This window comes from Asparagus officinalis, chromosome 9 (genome assembly GCF_001876935.1).
Source record: "Asparagus officinalis chromosome 9, Aspof.V1, whole genome shotgun sequence".
Lineage (NCBI taxonomy): Eukaryota > Viridiplantae > Streptophyta > Magnoliopsida > Asparagales > Asparagaceae > Asparagus > Asparagus officinalis.
This window is the reverse complement of record NC_033802.1, coordinates 7,140,159-7,161,409: the sequence shown is the minus strand read 5'-3', so window position 1 is coordinate 7,161,409 and position 21,251 is coordinate 7,140,159. Positions and strand designations below refer to the sequence as shown.

Genomic DNA, 21,251 nt, shown 5'->3' with positions numbered 1-21,251 from the left:
GGATATTGTTAAATCAATTAAGAAGAAATGGAGGAGTTAAAGGATTTTCGGGTCATAAAAGACTTTTTAAGATCATTGGATCCAAATTATGGTTGTAGCAAAGAATGTAGTGGTATAAGTCATGAGCATTGGCATACTCCAAGACGAAGCACATTAAAGAAAAGTTTAAAGGGTTATATATAACAAGGGAGTGGTATATCTCACGAGCATTGGAAAATTCTTAGATCAAAGCATATTAAGAATAAGAATCAAGATCCAATGGAGTAGACTTCTCAAACAAAGCTCTCCATGAAAAAGGAAAGAAGAAGAAGCAAATCAACTCAAAGAGGTCAAGGAAGATTGAAACAAGGTCGGCATCACGGATGGTGAGACGGATAATATCACTTCAATGTGAAAAAAAAACTATAGGTACTACTAACAAGAGGACAAGGAAGAGGAGTTTTATAAGAAGGTCAAGGTATAGAAAAATTCAAGATCAAATAGAGAAAGCTTGGCAAACAAAACTCTTCACGAAGAATGAAAAAAGAAGAGGCAAGTCAACATGTAGAGGTCAAGGAAGATGATCCAATACTTCAATTGTAAGAAATATGATTGTTTTTGCTTAAGAGTATAGATAAGATGATACTAACCATGTTAAATAGGATGCTGATGTCAATTATGTTTGGAGGAGATATGTCGATCCAGTACTCACTGTCTTGTTGGCAAAAAAGAAAAAGAAATTTTGGTTCCTTTGTACTGGACCAAGAATCATATGTAAGCAAAAAAGTATGTTTGCATGGCTTAATGAATCGTAATTAGCTATTATATATTTGGTCTCTAAAATTTCCTAAGATGGATATATAAGATCTTAATCGCTTGAAGAATGGAAATCAACAATTTGTTTCCAAAATTTATTATGTATATAAAATGAAGTTTAATATGTTAAATTTGGGAAACTCATGAAATGGCCATCATATTCACATGAAAAGTTATAGTTTTTTTACAAGAAACCAAAGTAGACAGATGAAATAATAGAACATTTCATTGAAAATTCAAAATGCTTTTGTAAAGTGCACAAAATGTTAAACTACATGGTGATGATATTAACTTTTCTGATCGCATAACTATTGTCAAAGAAACAGATGGTGAAAAGACTTCCAACAATTGAGCATACAAAGCAATTACCTAGAGCAATTATGTGCCAGAAATGGAAATCAACAAGTTATTTCCAATATTTTATTATGTGACGAAAATGGAGAATAACATAATAACTTTGGGTTAGTTGGTAATCTCATTTTTATATATACTACTAGTAGAAAGATTTAGGTGTATTTTTTAAGACAAAAGATTGAAAGTTTTCTATGCTTTCAAGAAGCTCAAGATGTTTGTTGAAAAACAAAATGTACAAAAGCAAGGCTTTAAGATCCGATCAAGAAAACATCCAAGGAGTTCAAGAGCTATTGTGAGGCTCAGGTAGTGAGGGTTGAAGATTATAATTTTATTGTCTAACATGCCTCCTACAAGTTGAGGGCCCTTTCACGGTCCGAAACATGGACTCACAAAGTGATGTCTTCTTTAAAATCTGCTTTGGAATTTGTGGTAGTAAATTCGAACCCCGGTTGCTAGATACCATGCACATGGTCCTTGCATCTACCCCACAGTTAGATATAGTAGCATTAGGGTAACTGCTTTCCTTTATTTTAGTCATACATCGATTTACTCCTTTTACTCTTGTATTTAAGAAGTACAATACAATGAATAAAACAAGTCCCTTCTCTTTCTTAAGTCTCTTTTCTTCCAAAGGCTCTATTCTTAACATGGTATTAGAGCCATCCTTTTGATCCCAAATAGACCTCTTTCTTCTTCCTCTACATCGAGTTGCCAAGGGGGTTTTGTCAGAAACTCTCTACTTCTCCTCGGCAACCTCAATACTAGATTCAAACTCCTGTGCCTTTTGTGACCTGAGCATCTAGGGATCGCGCTCAAACACTGCCTTCCACACCGTAGGGACCCTAATCCTAGCTCTACTGCCCATACCATCCCTCAACATCATTCTCAACACTACCGACAGTCGACCTCAATGTCATCCATGTCGACGTCATCATCCGGCTGAGATTCTTCACCTATGACAACCTCAACGATACCACTTTTTTGTCCTCAACCTCGGCTATGACCTGATCTGCTGCCCATTTCCAAAATCCTCTCAGCCCAGTCCGTCAGCGATAGACGGCCCATGACTCAATCTCGATGACTCTGCTCGACCTCAATCTCGCCGATCTAGACACCCACTACCCCTCTAATGGTTGCCCATCATCAAAGACCTCAACCTCATCAACCTCGACAACCGATATAATCTTGACGTACCGCCCTATCGCTTACAACCTCTCACTGTCCTCTGCTCACTACAAAACCCTTGCCCTAACCTTTTTCGAACGACATTGTTCACCCTGGGGTACTATTCACCCACAGACTATTGTCCTATTCGAGTTACTGTTCATCCTGAACCTCACTGTCTCGATACTAATTTCGACCTTGATAGTATTTCCAATAGCCAGCTCACTGTCGACAGCCCAAACCTTACCGCATCCAAAACCCTAGCCCACCGCCACTTGACGCTCATCCACCGCCAGCCACCGCCCAGTCGAGCTAGCACCACCACCACTTGAATGTTTAAGTCAACACTGCACCGTTGCACCGTCGCTAGACCAGATCAACACCATCGCTAGACCAGATCCACACCGCGGCACCACTATCACTTTATAGTTCGAGCCAACACTGTATGGTCACACCGTCGCTCGACCAGGTCCACATTTTTATAGATACTTCTAGTAGAAAGATTTAGGTGTATTTCTTAAGTGAAAAGATTTAAAGTTTTCTAAGCTTTCAAGAAGCTCAAAATGTTTGTCGAAAAACAAAAGGTACAAAATAAAGGCCTTAAGATCCGATCAAGAAGACATACAAGGAGTTCAAGAGCTATTGTGAGGCTCAGGTAGTAAGGCTTGTAGATTATAATTTTATAGTCTAACATGCCTCCTGCAAGTTAAGGGCCCTTTCACGGTCAGAAACCTGGACTCGCAAAGCCATGTCTTTTTTAAAATCTGTTTTGGAATTTGTGGGCAGTAAATTCGAACCCTGGTTGCTAGATACCATGTACATGGTCCTTGCATCTACCCCACAACTCCAAAGTAGTGGCGAGGGTATAACACAATTTGTCATCTTCAAGCCTAATTTGATAATTGTTAGATCTTAAATATGAAGAAGCAAAATAAAATTTGGATTTTCCTCATTAATTTTAGTGTGTGTGCATGAGATTAGATACAATACTGCTTCACCAACCATTAGCCAACAACACACCTATCCATTCTTCATGTTCACATGAGAACTGGTCACTATAAAAAGATGATTAGGGATGATGTCTGTTATAATTAATATAAAACTATAATCCTTGATCCTCACCATAACTTCGGAGTTTTAGTGTAATAGTTAGAGAAACTAAATTTAAGATGGTATCAGAGCAACTCAGGTTCAAATCCCACCCTACGTTACTCGGACACGGCGGTTTGGCCGTCGTACCAGCGTCGATACGACCCGACACCTATCCGGGTACGAAATACGGGTCGGATACGGTGGTTGGCCTCGTATACGATGAGGTTTGTGAATCGAAAAACCAAAAAATAGAGAAAGAAAAGATGAAATTACATACCAAATTCGCTTGAAAATAGGGAAGACAGTCGAGGAAGGAGTAAACGACAATCTTCTAGGGACGACGAGCTTCAAGGGATGACGAGCTACGAGGGAGGAGCCGGCGACGAGATTCCAGGGAGGATTCGGCGACGAGATTTGAGGGGAGATGAGCTTCGCGGGAGAACAATAAGATCTGGAGCGAGATCTGGAGGAGGAGAGAGGAAGGAGCCCTAGAATCATCAATTTGGAGTGAGATCCGGAGGAGGAGAGAGATGAAAGAGTGAGGAAAGAGGAGACGATCCTTGGATCTGAAGGAGGCAGCGGAAAGGAGCACAGGGAAAAAAGGAAAATGTGGGAACCCTAGCCCTAGAACCTATTTATATGGGTAGTCTTTGTAAATAAAAAATTATATACTTGTAACATTTTGTATGGGTAGCATTTATATGGGTAAAATTTGTAAATAAAAAATTTGTAAATAAAACTTGTAATATTTACCTTGTAATATTTATATGGGTAGCATTTGTATGTGTAACATTTGTAAATAAAAATTTGGGTATATTTTGCATACTTGTAATATTTACCTTCCATTTCAACAATATACTTGTAATATTTTGAGGAATGCTTGTAATATTTTTTTATTGCCGTATCCCCGTACCCATGTCCAAATTTAGGACGGTGTCCCCATATCCAAAATTTTTAGAAATTTCATATCGGACACTCGGATCCGCACCCGTATCGGATACTCGTACCCGAGTCCATGTAACGTAGAATCCCACCGGCCACAAATTAAATGCGGATTTTCTAAAAATGGACACAACTACGTGAGTCCAGATTTCGACCCATAAAAAGGGCACTCGACCTGTGGGGGCATGTTATAGTTAATATAAAACTATAATTCTTGATTCTTACCATAACTTTGGAGTTTTGGTATAATGGTTAGAGGAACTAAATTTAAGAATGTCGAATAAGGATAGTTGCCAAAACTATTTGAGCACATATAAGAGGATCAAAAGAAATATTATTGACGGTGGACTGAAAGACTTCTAAAAGTTTTCTACACAAGTAAGGAGCTACATGTGTTTTATATAAAATTAAGTTGGTGTGTGCATTCTTCGACCGTTATTTAGCATGTTGATCTCACTGTGATGGGCGACATATCTAATTCCATTTACTATTTAGTGTAGTATGATTGGAGTGGAACTAATGAGGTAGGGTAATAAACATTTTATTATTTTTCATTTACAGTAACACCCCGCGTTTCCTTTATTTTATTTTTCATCACACACTTTTCTCTAAATTCTTATTGGCTTTTTTCTTACGACACATTCCTCACTTAACACATGACTCCTTATAGTCGGTTCTAACTGGCTGTTCAAAGTGATAGAGATTTAAGGCATTTATGGCTAAGTATTGATATTTAAGAGGTTTGCAACGATTATGAGTTGATGCTAATCTTTAGTACAAGTCCAAAGTTAAACGGAACCTCAACAGTAGCTCGTTGTATTACAAGTCAAACTCGTTTTTTAAGTTATGAAAACTTCGAAGAGCTTAGTCCTTTGAATACGTCTTTTACTTGTTCTTTCAATTTAACCTGCTACATTAGAAACTTTGCGCTCTGGCGCTAACTCATTCTGATTTGCTTCAAGCCTTGGATCCTTTTTTTCATTGCCCTTCTTCATTTGTCACTTTGTTTAGCCAAATGCGGATAGTGTGAATGCGTGGGGGCGTGGGGGCCACACCCACGAGCACGCAATCCCCCACTGCGTTTTCATCGTGGGGACGCGTCACGAGACACGTTTTGGCGGCTGGGGGCCACACCAATTCTTCAACTAACACGTTCACGAAACGTGTTTTCTTTTCCTATAAATACAAACGCATATTTTTTTTCTTGGGTTTGGTGCAAGGCAGGGGAAAATCGCAGAAGGTTTTGTGGCTGGGCTTGGTGAAAACGCAGAGGATAGCTGCTGTTTTGAAGAGGAGTTTTGTGCATCTGTTTTTAGAGTTTGAGCATCCTTTTGAGGGAGATATTTTTGTGAGATTTGAGAACTTGTTTGAGAGTTTAATTTGTATGATTGTAAATTCTATTTGTATTCTCTCTCTAATAGTAGATCTCCCCCCTCCTTACCTCGTGGACGTAGACAACTTGTCGAACCACGTAAAATTTGTTATCTTGCTGTGATTTGTAATAGCTTGTTTAGGTTCCCTCGACAAGTCAGTCCTAGAACTGATGAGAGGAAGAGTGTATATCCCACTTTGTTGAGATATATCACTTTTGGTTCTTGTTTCCTTTGTGAAACAGGGATTTAGTTGAGATCTACTCTCTTGTTATGCACCAGTTGTGCTGCCGAAATTTCCGCTACGCACAACAGATAGCTCTTTAAAGCCTTTGGTGAGTTATTGCACTTGCATTTTTCAAATTTGAGTTTCTTCGCTGTGTAGGTCTTCGAAGTGTTATCCTTTAGTTTGCCAGGAAATTTCACTTTTTGTCGTCTTTTGATGAACAATAGTGTTCTTCGAAGTGTTATCCTTTAGTTTGCCAGGAAATTTCACTTTTTGTCGTCTTTTGATGAACAATAGTGTAAGTTTGGCAACCCTCAGTTTTAGCATAAACCAGTTTAATTCTAGACCACCTCTCCTTGGTCCAGAACTAAACTATTTTAAGGCCAAAAATTGGCCTAGCAAATAGCCAATTTAAGTCGAGTCCAGTTTTTTTTTAAACCAAGGCCCGGAGTTGGTTTTGTTCCTCCAAACCAATATATGTTTTAGTTGCCAGGGAGGCCTTTAATCTGGATAAAGTTTTTCTGCCCCCCTCCCCCTCAGCATATGGTCTAGACCAAACCGATATGATTGTATAGGAGCTTTGCAGCTATTGTTGAGAACAAAAAATTCAAAGATGGCTCACATGTCCGATACCTCATAGTACAACGAGTCGCTTATATTAGAAGCTAGGAAAAGTTTTGGGTTTTACTAGAATAAACAAAGATTTTGTTTGTTTGTTTGTTTTGGTTTTTGTTTTTGTTTTTTGGGGGGCATGCGGGGATGGGGTGTGTGTGTTGTTGCTGGTTGTGGGAAATGTCCTAAAGTTTTTTGGGTTATTTTTTTGAAATTTAACTTTAACTACTTTTTATCAGAACAATGGTTGGCAAATTCATGACCTTATATTTATGCAATCTCTGTGCAGAAATTTAACATTTATGCATTTACTTTTTCATATACTTATGTTTAACAACCAAAACACTTTCATCGCTACTTTTACCTTTTTACAGGAGACATGTCTCTCAAACCGGTCGTGATTTCCGAACCCGAGATCCGCATCATGGACAGAAACCCGAAAGATGAATGTTTGGTGATCGCCAGCGACGGGCTGTGGGATGTTATGTCCAATGCGACGGCGTGCAATTTAGCTCGTCGTGTTCTTCAGGACGGAGACCCAGACGGCGATGAAGAACACAACAAGGACAAAGGCAAGGGTAAAGCGTCGTGTTCTTCAGGACGGAGACCCAGACGGCGATGAAGAACACAACAAGGACAAAGGCAAGGGTAAAGCAATAGAAGGGAGTAGCGACAGTGCAAAGGAGAAAAAGAAGGAATATCCTTCTCAGTCTCAGTGCGATCTTGCAGCTGCTTTGCTTGCTAGGCTTGCACTCGCGAGGAACAGTGAAGATAATATCAGCGTTATCGTCGTTGATCTGAGAAAAGAGATGGCATGAAGAGGTAGTATATGTGTTCATAATGAAGTTATATATTTATAGATATTGGAAGGAGGGTTAAAGTGAAATGCAGAAGGGAAAATGTATAGCGTGAAAGACCCCATATGCATAAGCTATTATAGAAACTGCTGTGATACATTATAGAAAAAAATAATGGAGTTGTTAAGTCTGTTGCGTTGTGTATATTGGGGGTATAAAGTTTCAGTTTTCCTTTTTTATACAGTGGTTGCCTGAAGCTGATAGGATCCGATCGGCTGCGTGAATATTTGGGAATTTGGGCGATTATACCAGTAGGTCGATGAGTACATATTTTTATGCAGCTAGGCTCTCTGGGAGTAGGAATTGCTTGTGTTTTTCGTCAAGCTGGTAGATTGCTAATTAATTCTGATTTTACGTGATTGCTCTTTTTACGCATTGTTCTTGCTTGTGTTTTACTTCAGAAATATTAGAAATGAAGCCAGAATTTCCTTATTCAAACTCAGGTGATTACCATTTCAGTCGTATCTATGACAGAATAATGTTAAATGGAGAAAGAAGTGTACGCATGGGCCTCAGTTATGTCTCACAGTTCCCTGTATTGGTCTGTTCCCTGTTTTGGAGCAGTTTTTGTCGTGGCATCACAACTTTATGGTGATTTTTCTTGTATCTCTAAAGTTTTCTTCAGGTTTGATGCTGATCCTTTTGGAAGTTGTTTGAGCTTCCTTGCGCTGAAATATCACCAGTTTGCCCTATGAGTTCAGTTTTCCCCCCTAGAAAGAAATGTGAAATAATAGGTCAAATTTATGATATTCATATTAATACAGTTAATATGTTCAAATGAGCATCATCTTGTTAATTACAGCTATAAGTTGTCGGTTCCTGTCACTGTGTAGTTTTATTTTCATTATGATGTCACAAGAAATCATATAAGGAAACGAGAACGTTGACATTCAAAGTAGCTAGCTGGAGTGACTACAGTTCTCAAGTTATAATGTTGTACTAGATATCTTGATATGAGATTTGTCATTATTTGAATTTTATTGATTAATAATTATTTGTCCAAAGATTTGGCATCATTCCCGGTGAGGAATCCTGTTTGTGACAGGAAATAGTAGATATGCTGCGAGGGAGAGCCCTTGCCATCGAATTGGGCCAAGCTTATTGGTTTGAACTTCGTCGGGTAGATGATTGTATCCCATTCGACTGGATATGGTCTGACCACCCCCAGCTCATTCATGCTCTTCTGGAGCTTGAGGGCGTTGAGCTGACTATGGAACTCATCGGACCTCCTATCTCGGGGAGTGCTGCCAACATGTGACACTCTTCCTGAAGACTTGTTGGAATAATCCGAATGTGATCCACGATTATCTTCCCCTCCAGTTGAGTTAGGAGGAGTAGTCTCCCGTTCTCTGGTCCTAGAAGGTCTTCGCCGGTTTCGTAAAGCCCTCTTTTTCTTCTTTTTCAGAAGTTGTTCCATCATTTCCTTCAGAGAGTTGATGGTGGTTTGTTGCTATTCAAACTTTCTGGCGACATCCTCGGGGATTTCTGCCATGTTCACCCTTGCGTGCTTGCCATAAGCTGAACTTGAAGTCTAAGATGTTGCTTCCACCGAGCACACCTCGTCATCTTTGTTGTAGACGGGGAACAAGCAGTTATAATCAAGTGGGATGGCAGCTCCTGTTTGAAGGCGGGTGCGTAGGTACACGCCTTCATTTTCAACAGGGGGCCAACTGAATCCTGGGAAAACTCCAGATGGAACGAATCCGAATATTTGGATTTGTCTTTCCCTGCCATGTTGATCATGGCTGTCAGGAGCTCTAAGTCATCAACAACTCGCTTCTTCTGACGATTGCGTCTTTTGCGAGGTGGCTTTGGCTATTGAGAGAGCCTCTCGAACACCTATGGTTTAGGTGACTCGATACACTGGCAAATCAGCAAGCACCACCTGAATGAGCTTCTCATAGTGGCACCGAGGATTGGCCTTGTGAATGGTGCACTTACGAATCAGATGATCCTGGAGATCCCCCGTAGGCCGATAGTGACAAGCCCTAGTGTCAAAAGGACCGAGGGTGCAATTGGATGAAGAAAGTTCAAAAGAACTTAAGTGAGAACACTCGACAAATTCCCTAAGTATTGAATTCAGGCGACCTCTCCTTGACAGGTGAGGTCACGAGTTCAGGCGAGCTTCAGCCAATTCCTGGCGAGCTCAAGCCACTTGTCCATTTAGGCGAGGTGCGCTTGCTTTGAAAGTGCTCTGATACCAATTGAAAGTGCCCTAGGGGGTGGGGGTGAATAGGGCAAAGTGCTAATCTAATCCGATTTATGCTAATTTAAAACTAATTAATAATATATCCTAGCAAGAATGATATTCAAAATTTAAAACTAATTAATAATATATCCTAGCAAGAATGATATTCAACAAGATATGAGCAAGGATATATAAACTAACACAAAGCAAGAATGATATTCAACAAGATATGAGCAAGGATATATAAACTAACACAAGGGTAAAATAAACAATAAGCAAAACAAGAGTGATAGTGCGCAAATAAACAATGCAAACACACAATATGATCATGGAGTTCGGACCTTCCGTCCTACGTCTCCGCTCTCCACTCTCGAGGAGAAATCCACTATCACACCGGGTTTTCAACATTCACCCAAAAATGTTTACACCTTACAATATCGGTTTTCAACGCTCACCGATCAACGTTTATAATCACTCACAATGTAAACACACTAACTACCACTTTAAGTGTTGGTCTCTAGCCTGTGTCTCCCTCAAGTGTTAGGAATTACAACCTCTTGTAGGCTGTCTAAAAATCACAACAGATAGCTTATCCCCATCAAACATCAACAATGGAGGTTACAATTCAAAAATCACAACAGATAGCTTATCCCCATCAAACATCAACAATGGAGGTTACAATTCAACGACTTCCAGAAGGCTACAATTTAAATAGCTTATCCCCATCAAACATCAACAATGGAGGTTACAATTCAACGACTTCCAGAAGGCTACAATTTAAAAACTTTCACGTAGATCGATGAATGTTACAAATCAATGACCTTCACGATAATCGATGAAAGCTCTGATCAATGGTCTTCACAACCAATAATGAGAGTTGTAATCTGACGACTCTCACATTTCAAAGAGCTAAAGTGAAGATTACAAAACAACGATCGTCGCGACGTTCTGACAGAAGAGATTACAAGTCAACGATCTCTTCAATCCAAAACGCAGGACTCATCCTTGCATCCCAGAGGTGAAGCACAAGTGGCCTCATTCCAGAGTCAAAGCTATGCAAACACAGCTCCTAAATGCTGCAAACACAGCTTCCATTCGCTGCCAAACGCAGCTCCTAAATGCTGTAAAACACAGCTTTCAACCGCTGCCAAACGCAGCATCTAACTGCTTCCAACGCAGCTTCTAACAGCTACCAACGCAAGTTCCATCTTTTGCCTAACGCAGCTTGCAAACACTGTGTTCAAATGCAGATTTCATTCCAGAATGCAAGACCTACGTTTGACTCGTTCAAACACGAGTTGAACAGTTCCCAAAACCGTTTTTCACCCATGATCTGGGGAGTGGTTCGAGTGGGTTGTTACACCCGATTAATATGGTTACTAAACCCTCATTTAGGAGCGGATTAAGGGGGCAGTTATACCCCTAATCTCTCTATAAATCCTAACAAACTCCACAGAGTGAAGGGATCAGATTTTTTTATGATCTGAGGAGGATTCTTTCCGCTAGGGTCTTGGGAGATCAAACTTACAAAAGTCCAGATCAAGGGCTGGGGTTTGGAAGGCATTCTTCAGCAATGAAAGAATTCATATACTCGGCGTATTAACCGATTATTCTGTTAAAACAACTCTTTTAACAGAGTTTTGCACTCGTTCTGAGTCATAAAACTCGTAAAGATAGATATACAATGTGATAGTCATAAAACTCGTAAAGATAGAGGGGGGGGGTGATTAGGGTCTTATGCTAATCTAATCTGATTTTATGCCAATATAAAACTTATTAACAAATTATTCTTGCAAGATAGATATATAATATGATATGAGTAAGAATAAGCAATATAACTAAGGTGATATATCCTAGCAATGAGATATATTATATGGTATATGCAAGGATATATTTAAACTATCACAAGGGTGAAACAAACTAGTGGACAATATAAACAAGATGCAATAGGCTATAAGATGAACAATTATAAGTGCGCCAATGCAAACCAAACACGCTATATGTTCACGAGGTTCGGACCTTCCGTCCTACGTCCCCGCTCCCCACTCTCGAGGAGAATCCACTACATAACCCGGTTTGGAAGCCGGAACTTTTCTACACACTCGGTTATCAAGTCAACCGACAACTCTCACAAATCCTCACAATGTACATACACAAGCTACAACCTCAAGTGTTGGTCCTCACGTATCGACTCCCCCAAGTGCTCGGAATTATCACCTGTCACTAGGTCACCGACGCCACTCCTCTCGGTATCGACTCCGTCCTCACCACACACTCCTCTCGGTGTACAAGTATATTACAAAGTGAACTTCATAATTAGGCACACAACAAATAATTGTTCTCTTAATAAGGTGAGAACTCAATTAGGCTCAACTTAATGTTACTATCTCTCACAACCCCAAATATACTATGTATGCAAATACTATAAGCTCAAGTGGGTGTGTGTAACAATGAGTACAAATCAAAACAAATCTAAACTCAAATAAATTCTAGCTTATGGATATGAAAATCAAGCAATATAAAAAGGTAGATAAGAGTTTAGAAAAACTTCTCTATGATGACAAGAGAGAGAAGGAGAAGAGTTGAATGCTCAAACACCAATGAATGATCTTCTCTAGCTCTTGTGAAAATTTCTTCACAAACTTGAAACTTGAAACAAACTTGAAACCCTTAAACAAACTTGTAAAAACTCTTTGAAACTTTTTTCTTAAACATCCAAAAGAAACAATAGAAGTTGAATGCTTTTTATAGCCTCTTAAACCAGCAAAAAACACCCAAAAATCAAAACTAGCCGTTTCTACCCGTTACTAGCCGTTATAGAGTGAAAAGACCAAAATACCCCAAAATCCAGCATTCTGAAAATTTGCGTATCTGTCTTTATAAAATAAATTAAAAATAGTAAATCAATTCTAAAAATTATGAAAAAGTTTTAGAAGTATCTAAACATGTATAAAGACATGTTAGAGAAATAATTTCTTAAATATCACTTCCTATTTGTGAGAAATAATTATTTAAACACAGATATACAGTTTCCAAAATCTACTGACATACACGATTTTGTAAAATCCATTGGGCATAGTAAAACCACTCCAAAAATCATAAAATTTTGATAAAAGTTTCCAAACATGTATATAAACATGTCAGAGAAAGAATTTTTGAAATATCACTTCGCATTTATGAGCAATAATTTTTTTAACACAGATATACAGTTTCTGAAAATCTGCTGAAAACTTGTTTTTGTAAATTCAATTGAAAATAAAAAACCAACTCTAAAATTAGTAAAACTTGGGAAAATGTTTGTATATATGAATATAAAGATGTATACGAAGAAAATTTTCAATTTGCATTTCCCAATTGTGAAAACTCATTTGTTTTGTAAAAACATGCACGAACATGAACTTTAAACATGCACGAACAAAACTTGTTAAAACTTGATTTTGACAACTTTATTCCAAACAAGTTTCAAAACACTTTCCAATAGGTTTATAGACTTAATAAAAGATATAGCATCATGTTAATAAGTCTATAATCCAAAACAGCGATAAATCAAAAATAAACGTGTGTGTGTGTATGAAATTGAGGTTGAAGTATTGAACACACATAATATAACACCTAAACTAATTTACCAAAGCTTGATCTTGATTTTCAATAAGCTTGACTTGGTACACATTGCGGATGAAGCTAGAACTTGGATCTTTAACTTGAATTGCATAGGCTTCAACCACTATTCCGCCAACCTCTATTTTATATGATCGTTATGGGCGCAATCCATCCATCCTCTAACATATTGTTTGCCTATAATAAATAACAAAACACAAACACTAGACAAACAATATTAGATGTAAATTGTTTGTAAATAATTATCAAAATAAGAAGGCCAACACTCTAATTGTTCCAGTGAAACAAGACGTTCGGATCGTCAACGAGAAGCAAATTTGACGCAAGCATTTGAGGGAGGTATCTCATCGCTACTCTGAAGAACCCAGAATTAAACAAATGGGAGAATCCAGATCATTCTCCTCTCTTTTGTAATCGGAAATCCAAATTGTAATTGAAATTGAGAGAATACAAATCAAATTTCTTTCATTCTTTTTACTATAAATTTTCCTCCAAACACTTCTCTCTAGGCATTACCACCTACCCTGCTCCTCTTGGGATGACCCCATCTCTCACCACACACTCCTTTTGGTATACTAGTGTAATACAAAGTGAATCCTCACAATTAGGCTCACAACAAATGGTTTGTTCTCTAATATGGATGATAATACAATGAAAGCTCACACTCTAAGTCACAAACCCACAACCCAAATTATACTATGAATGTAAATACAATAAGCTCAATGGTTGCGTGTGAACAAAGAGATTCAATAAAAACAATTAAACTCAATATGAAATCTAGCTTATGAAATTAAGATCAAACATATAAAAATGCTAGAACTGAGTTTAAGAAAAACTTCTTTATGGATCAAGAGTGAGAAGGAGAAGGGCTGAATGCTCAAACACTAATAGATGATCTCCACTTCCTCTTGTGAGAATTGCTTCACAAACAAACTCTTAAACAATGCTTAAACACCTTTTAAACTTGTTTAAAAACTTTCTTAATAGTAGAATAAAACTGAGGGTATGTGGGGGTATTTATAGGAACCCCAAAGCTCAAACGAAACCCAAGAAAATCCAGCAAAAGGACAAAAAAGAAAAGGTTGGAAAAAAAAACTAGCTGTTAGCCCATCAGTCGACTGACGGGTTTCATCAGTCGACTAACGAGCTGACCGTTAGAGGTATTTTCCAGCTCATCAGTCGACTGACGATATTTTCAGTTGACTGATGACCTCATCGGTCGACTAGTAAGTCGACCAAACTAGAAGCAGAAACTTTTTGTTATTCCAGGTACTTTTGTTAGTCGACTGAACACATTCATCAGTCGACTGATAACACTGTATCAACCTGATTGAAACAGAAAATCTGAACTTTGAAGTGCCTTTAAAATAGCAAATAAATTTTAAAAATTATAAAACTTTGGAAAATGTTTATAAACATGTTAATGAACATGTTTTGAAAAGAATTTTTAGAATTGCACTTCACATTTGTAAAAACTTGTTATTTTACAAAAATGTCCAAAACATGAAAATACAACAACACTTGTTTTTTGTCATTTTGACTAAACCATATTTTGAAACTTTATAAAGTGATTTTATAGACTTAATAAAATATGTATAAACTGATATTGAAGTCTATAAACAAATAAAATAATATTTTCACAAAAACACCTATATTTTGATAAAATCAACAAATACGTATGTGTGATTAATATGAGCTTGAAGTATTAACACACAAGTATAAACCTATACTACAAATACTATAAACTATATATCCTAGCTTGATAGATCTTCATTTGAGCTCTTCTTGGTAAACTTGCGGATGAAGCTTGAACTTGGATCTTCAACTTGAATTACAAGGCTTCAATCCACTATTTTCGCCAACCTCCATTTGATATGATCATTATGGCGCAATTTCATCCATCCTCCAACATATTGTTTGCCTAGAATAAATACAGAAACACAAACACTAGAAAAATAATATTAGTTGTAAATTATTTTTAAATCATCATCAAAACAAAAGGACCCAACATGCTTGACTTGCTTTGGCTCCTTTTTAGATAAGGCTTGTGTTCAGGTGGGCCTGCTGGGGTTCGCCTGTATGGTTGATTCTATTTGTGAGGTGAAGCTCACCTGATGTGTGGAGCTCGCCTGCTTGAGGGCGTGGCTCACCTGACTTGGGAAGCTTGCCTAACTTAGGCAGCTCGCCTGATCTGAAGATGTGACTTGAAGAGCGAAGCCCACCTGATTTGGTAGGCTCGCCTGTATTGCTAAGCTCGCCCTAACGAGGAACTTTGATATTGGAATGAGGCTCACTTGAAAAGCTAAGTTCGCCAGTTTTGGGAACTTGGTCACCAGAGCGAAGCTCGCCTGAATAGGTGGGCTCGCCTAAAATGTCAGGCTCGCCTAAAATGCTAAGTTCGCCTGAATAGGTGTTGCTGGAATGGGGCTCGCCAGAATAGGTAGTCCGACAAAGCTGAGAACTTTGCATTCCTACTTGGCTCTTCTTAGGCCTAAATAGTAATTTAGGCTGTCATAGGATACAAAGGCTTAGGCCTCTTGGCGAGCGATGGGAGCGATGGCTTGTCATCGTCGCCGCTTGGCTCTCTTAGAGAGGGGGGCGTTCATGTTGATGGTGAAGGTGAGCTCTCCCACACGAACCGTGATCTCCTCTTGCATAGGGGACTACGTGGATTGCTTGGCAACCTAACAAGCAGTCCTTTGGCTTGCTTACTTGGCCATTAGTTCGGCCTTGATTGGCTTGGGGGAGATAGAACCCCTTGCTGTTGCTCGGGTAGAGCTCTTGGGTGTGGTTGCCTCGGCCACTTGGGGATGGGTCACACTCACCACTCGGCGGTATCGACGGGACGTCTTGCCGCTGAAGGAAGAGGAAGCTAAGTACACTTTGTACTTAGCTTGGTCAAACTTGATCACGAGGGACTCGACGGTTGTCCCTACTACAACATTGTCGTACTGTGCTACCACCATTTCGTTGAAGAAACGGTTTCTCCCACTGTGGTCGTCATCCTCTGTTTGGTTGTAAAAATGGTCTCGAATGCGAGATTTGTATTAATAAGAATGGCTTATTACAAATCTAAGAAATCCAAGATTACAATAGAAGCGGAGGGAAGGCCCTCCTTGTTTAGCGTGGAGTCTTTGGTAGAGATAGGATGCCTCCCCCGAATGCTTGCATCGAGTCTGCTTTCCTTGGATGATATAATCAAAATTGCAGTTGAGCTTCAGTGCATGGTAGAAGCTCTAATGTGGTTGAGTTTAATTACCCGAGCTTGAATATCAAGGCCGAATGCTTAGAGTGAGCTACAATGCAAGAGTTTGCAAAAGTGCTTAAGAGTCTCAAATCTGAGAGTTCAGACGAGTCTACTTCAACAATCCAAGCAAAAGGCCCAGATTGTTCTATCAAGCAAGCTAGTAAGATCCTCTGTATGAAGAGCCTTGGAACCTCTTGAGAAGTGGAAAATAGCTAGCCTCCAAGAAGCAAATGATCAGCCCGTGTCTAAACCTCTTCCACATTAGCAAATGGGTCCTTTAAATAGGCAAGGGATGACATGGGCCATTCCTTGATTTGTGGGATGTGACCACTAATGGGTGAGGAGCATCATGCCCTCCCCTCTAGCTGTGGGATATGACCATTAGAGGGGTGATGGGAGCCATGCCTCTTCATCTAGGATGTGGGAAGTGGGTGGGCCCACTCTCCTAAGCAAGTAGCCGCTTTCACTATTTAGGTGAGGCTGACATGCAAGTAGGCGAGCTCAAGAGCTATCTAAATACTCAGGTGAGCTTGCAGGCGAGCTTGGCGAACAGGTAGGGTCGGCTGGCGGGCCCCTCCGAGCTGTGTTCGTTGACAAGTTGAGTTTGTGTAGGAGAACTCCTTGCAGGCGAGCTTGACTCGTGCGGGCGAGCAAAGCATTAAGGCGGGGTTGAACTCGTGATGGTGAGCTTAATGATTAGGCGAGCTTGACTCGTGCTGGCGAGTCAGGCAAATGGGCGGGCTTGGCTCATGCGGGCGAACCAAGCGTTTGGCTCATGTGGGCGAGTCAAATGTTCAGGCAAGCCCCAACTAGTGCTGGCGAGTTAGGCGTGTTTGGCGAGCCTCTCTTACGCTCACGAGCTCGATCAGGCAAGCTTTGCTTAGCTTTGCTTGAGCATGCGGGCGGGCTCAATCTTGTTTGGAAGGTGGGGCCATCAGGCGAGGTTGACAATTTTCACTGCCTACACCCTTGGTGTGGTCTCTTGCTTAACATTGTACTTGATCTCAGAGGCAAGTGCAAAATGAATCGTGTTAACTTCTCTTTTGCATGGAACTCCATTTAGCATCCTTCAACCCTTTCGGTTTCTTCTCCCCCAAAGCTTGATCAACACCATGCTGCACAAGAATATTTTGAACTATATATACACTATCATACTATAAAATGTATCTTCCTGTTAAATAGCGGAAAATCAAACTTTAGACACAAAGAAGTCATCATCCTATAACCACAATCAAAATTAAAATCAATCATTATAGAGATTGAATTTTATAAAACCAACATAAAAAATGAACTCGGCATGTCGAAAAACCCTATGAATGACTCCTGGATCACCAAAATCTGCCTCCAAACCCTTGATCAAAAGATAAATCAATCTGCACCGTCGAATTTGATTTAATAGTTTGTAACCAAACCCTCACCGATGTGAACAGTATTCCTACCGTGCAGCTACAGTAATGCTATAGTATTCCCCATTCTGTCAGTACCTTCACTACTGTTCAAACATCTATAGACCGTCGAATCCCTCTCTGATACTACTTGTTGGGACTTTTAGATGTCACAAAACCCAAAAAATCACTAAAACAACAAATAGAATCACACGAGATTTAATGTGGAAAACTCTTAATAGCGAAAAATAATGGGATCAAAATCAATCCACTATCATCTCTAAATTATAATTTTTTACACGAACAAAGATAGTCAAACCCTCTCTCTCTCTCACAATACCCTTGAACTCGGTTACACCCTCTAAAAAACTGATTACATGAATATTGTCTCTCTCCTTCTTTCTACTCTCAAACCCTAGAATAGAACGCCTTATTTAAAAACACCTCTGATTTGTTCCCCAAGTTAACTTGCCCTCAAATAAAACTACTCGGACTGGGCCTAGCCTTCAAACCCACATCTGACTTAGAGTTTGAATCGCTACCCAACATAAGGAATTGGTCCATCTAGTTTCTAACATCATTCTGGATTTGATTACTATGCCATCTAATTTCAATTCCAGTTCTTTAGTATATTATAATAGTATATATATATATATATATATATATATATATATATACATACATATATCATGCATGTCTGAAAATTGATTTGCACAAGGCTTTTGACAGCATCAACAGAGAATTTGTTTATTATATCATGCATCGCATGGGTTTTCCAGTTAAATGGATCGAATGGATCAAGGAATGCCTTTCAACTTCTTCTTTTTCTGTCCTCCTAAATGGCTCCTCCTCAGGTTTTTTTCAAAGTAATCGAGGTATAAGACAGGGAGATCCTCTATCTCCATATATATTTGTTTTTGTTATGGAATTTTGGTCAATTGGCATGGAACTAGCTACTATTTCAAGGAATATTCAAAATTTCCATAAGCATCAGGATCTTCAAATTTCTCATATTTTATTTGCGGATGACATGTTGGTCTTTTGTAGAGCAAATAAAAAGTCTTTTGAAGGTATCAACAATTTGCTGTCCTCTATGGAATTGAATACTGGATTGAAAATAAATAGGAGCAAGAGTAAAATATTCTTCAGTAAAGGGTGCATTAATAAAGGTGAATTAAGCTCTATTGTGGGAATTTCAAGAGGGAAACTGCCTATGAAATACTTGGGCTTACCTTTGTCTGTTAACTATCCAAAATCGAAAGATTTTCTCCCTTTAGTTGACAAAATCAGAAATAGGATTGAGGGATGGATGACAACAACCTTATCATTTGCAGGAAGATTAGAACTTATTAAATCAATCCTATTTAGTACCTCTGCTTACTGGTATTTTGTCTTTAACTTTCCCCAATCAATTGTGAAAAGTCTGGAATCTATATTTGCAAATTTCCTGTGGATTGGTAAGCTTCATGCTATTAACTAGAAAGATGTTTGTCGGCCAAAAAAAGAAGGAGGATTTGGACTGAGAAAAATTGATGATTTATGTCAAACTGTGGCATTAAAGCTGATATGGAGATTACTTACTTCAAACACACTCTGGGCAAACTGGATGCATGGTAGATATATTAAAGGAGGTAATTTTTGGGATGCTACATCTAATATATTGGACTCTGGAACTTGGAAGCATTTATCAAATACAAAAAGTAAAGCTCTGGAATGCATTAGAAAATCTATAGGCAATGGTGAAACAACTTCCATTTGGTTTGATCCATGGATTCAGGAAGGAAGAATTGTTGATCTGTTACATTCTCTCTCCCCTCAACAAACAGGAACTGGCAATTGGACTGTATCACGCCTCATACATAACTCCCAATGGAACATTATAATTCCATGCCTAATTCCTCTGCTGCCTTCTATTGCTAACATCTCTATTACAGGTCAAAAGGATAGCTGCAAATGGCTGCCTACTGGTAACGGAGTGTTCTCTTTTTATTCAGCTTGGAATCACATACGTAGCTCTGGTGCTGTATTTGAACTCTACAATGTGGTATGGTTTCCTTCTTCAAACCCAAGGATGTCTTATTGCTTACTCAAAGCTCTATATAACAGATTGTCAACCAGAGACAGACTGATTAATTTTGGAATCTCATCTTCTGATATCTGTGTGCTCTGCAATCTAGCGAAGGAATCTAGAGACCACCTTTATTTCCAATGCCCTTACTCGATTTTCATCTGGAAACTGTGCAAGCTAAAACTGCAGATGAACGACATAGATGACAGAGACCTGAACACTGAAGCTCAAAACATTCAACGAAATTTCAAGTTAAAAGATAAATCTTATATATTGGCAAGATTAGCGTTGAATTCAACTGTCTGGCATGTATGGCAGGAAAGGATTAGAAGGATTTTTCAGAATCAAAAAATGCACAAGATTATGGTATTCAGGAGAATATATGAAGACATAAAGATTAGCGTTGAATTCAACTGTCTGGCATGTATGGCAGGAAAGGATTAGAAGGATTTTTCAGAATCAAAAAATGCACAAGATTATGGTATTCAGGAGAATATATGAAGACATAAATATTTTGCTTAGAACGTGCAATTGGAAGGTTGGAAATTCTAAGATCCTATCAAATTGGGGTTTTTGACAAAATGTGAAGAAATGTTTTTGTAGAGCTTAGTTTCTTTGTTTACCTTTTGATAGTACTGTAGTAGCAATCTTTTGGCTTTGGGTCAATCTGAAATTTTACCAGGTTCTCTATAGTAGAGGGTGACGGCCATGGTCCTCCCCCCTCTCTATAGTTTTCTTGGTTTGGATCCTCAGAGTAGCCTAGCCAATTTTGTAATTAATGTACTAGTGTTTTTGTTATTAATGAAATTTACTTATCTTTCAAAAAAAAAAAAATTATATGTATGTATGTATGCATATATGTACAATTGTAGTTTGCTCTCATGTTAGATTACCCAAGAGTAGGGTACACATCAGATACTTGGCATACATGGTATGGACTATGGTAATATTTATGCTGGATGATATTTCCTATGGCTACGCCAACTACCCAAGGGTAGTTTGAGATTGTGACATTAGCTTTGTATGGTTGAGGTTTGGAGTTGTGGTATTTTTTCTTTAATTACTGTTTTTCATTCGTAGGTTTGGTATTGGTATTTAACGATTCACAATTTGAGACATGGTATATACATAAGGGTTTTCTTGTTTGGATTATTTCGCTCGACGTACTAATTCTCATGTTGTGGGTTTCTAAATACCAGTTTCCATTTAGAGTTATATGAATGATTTTATATCTATATGTACTAAAAGTATTTTCTTATATACTCCTACCCCTTCCCCCTGGGGGCGGTAGAGATGATCTCAATAGCGCTTTGATGCTCATTGTTTCTCCTCT

General features: G+C 38.8%; 2 protein-coding genes across 2 annotated transcripts in view; both read left to right on the top strand.

The window, feature by feature from the left end:
• The window catches only part of LOC109823136 (probable protein phosphatase 2C 49), a 37,495-nt gene extending 29,857 nt beyond the window's left edge, over positions 1-7,638 (top strand). The window contains exons 4-5 of the mRNA XM_020389422.1: positions 6,930-7,133; positions 7,219-7,638. Of these exons, the coding sequence (XP_020245011.1) occupies positions 6,930-7,133; positions 7,219-7,373 (359 nt within the window). The 3' untranslated portion in view covers positions 7,374-7,638. The remainder of the gene's footprint in view (positions 1-6,929; positions 7,134-7,218) is intronic.
• Positions 19,457-20,362, top strand: LOC109823135. Its single transcript, XM_020389421.1, has one exon. The coding sequence runs from the start codon at positions 19,457-19,459 to the stop codon at positions 20,360-20,362; it is 906 nt and encodes a 301-aa protein (XP_020245010.1).

Bases quoted from the DNA above. Each gene is read 5' to 3' on its own strand.
- LOC109823135 (XM_020389421.1), top strand. From the start codon at position 19,457: ATGCATGGTAGATATATTAAAGGAGGTAATTTTTGGGATGCTACATCT.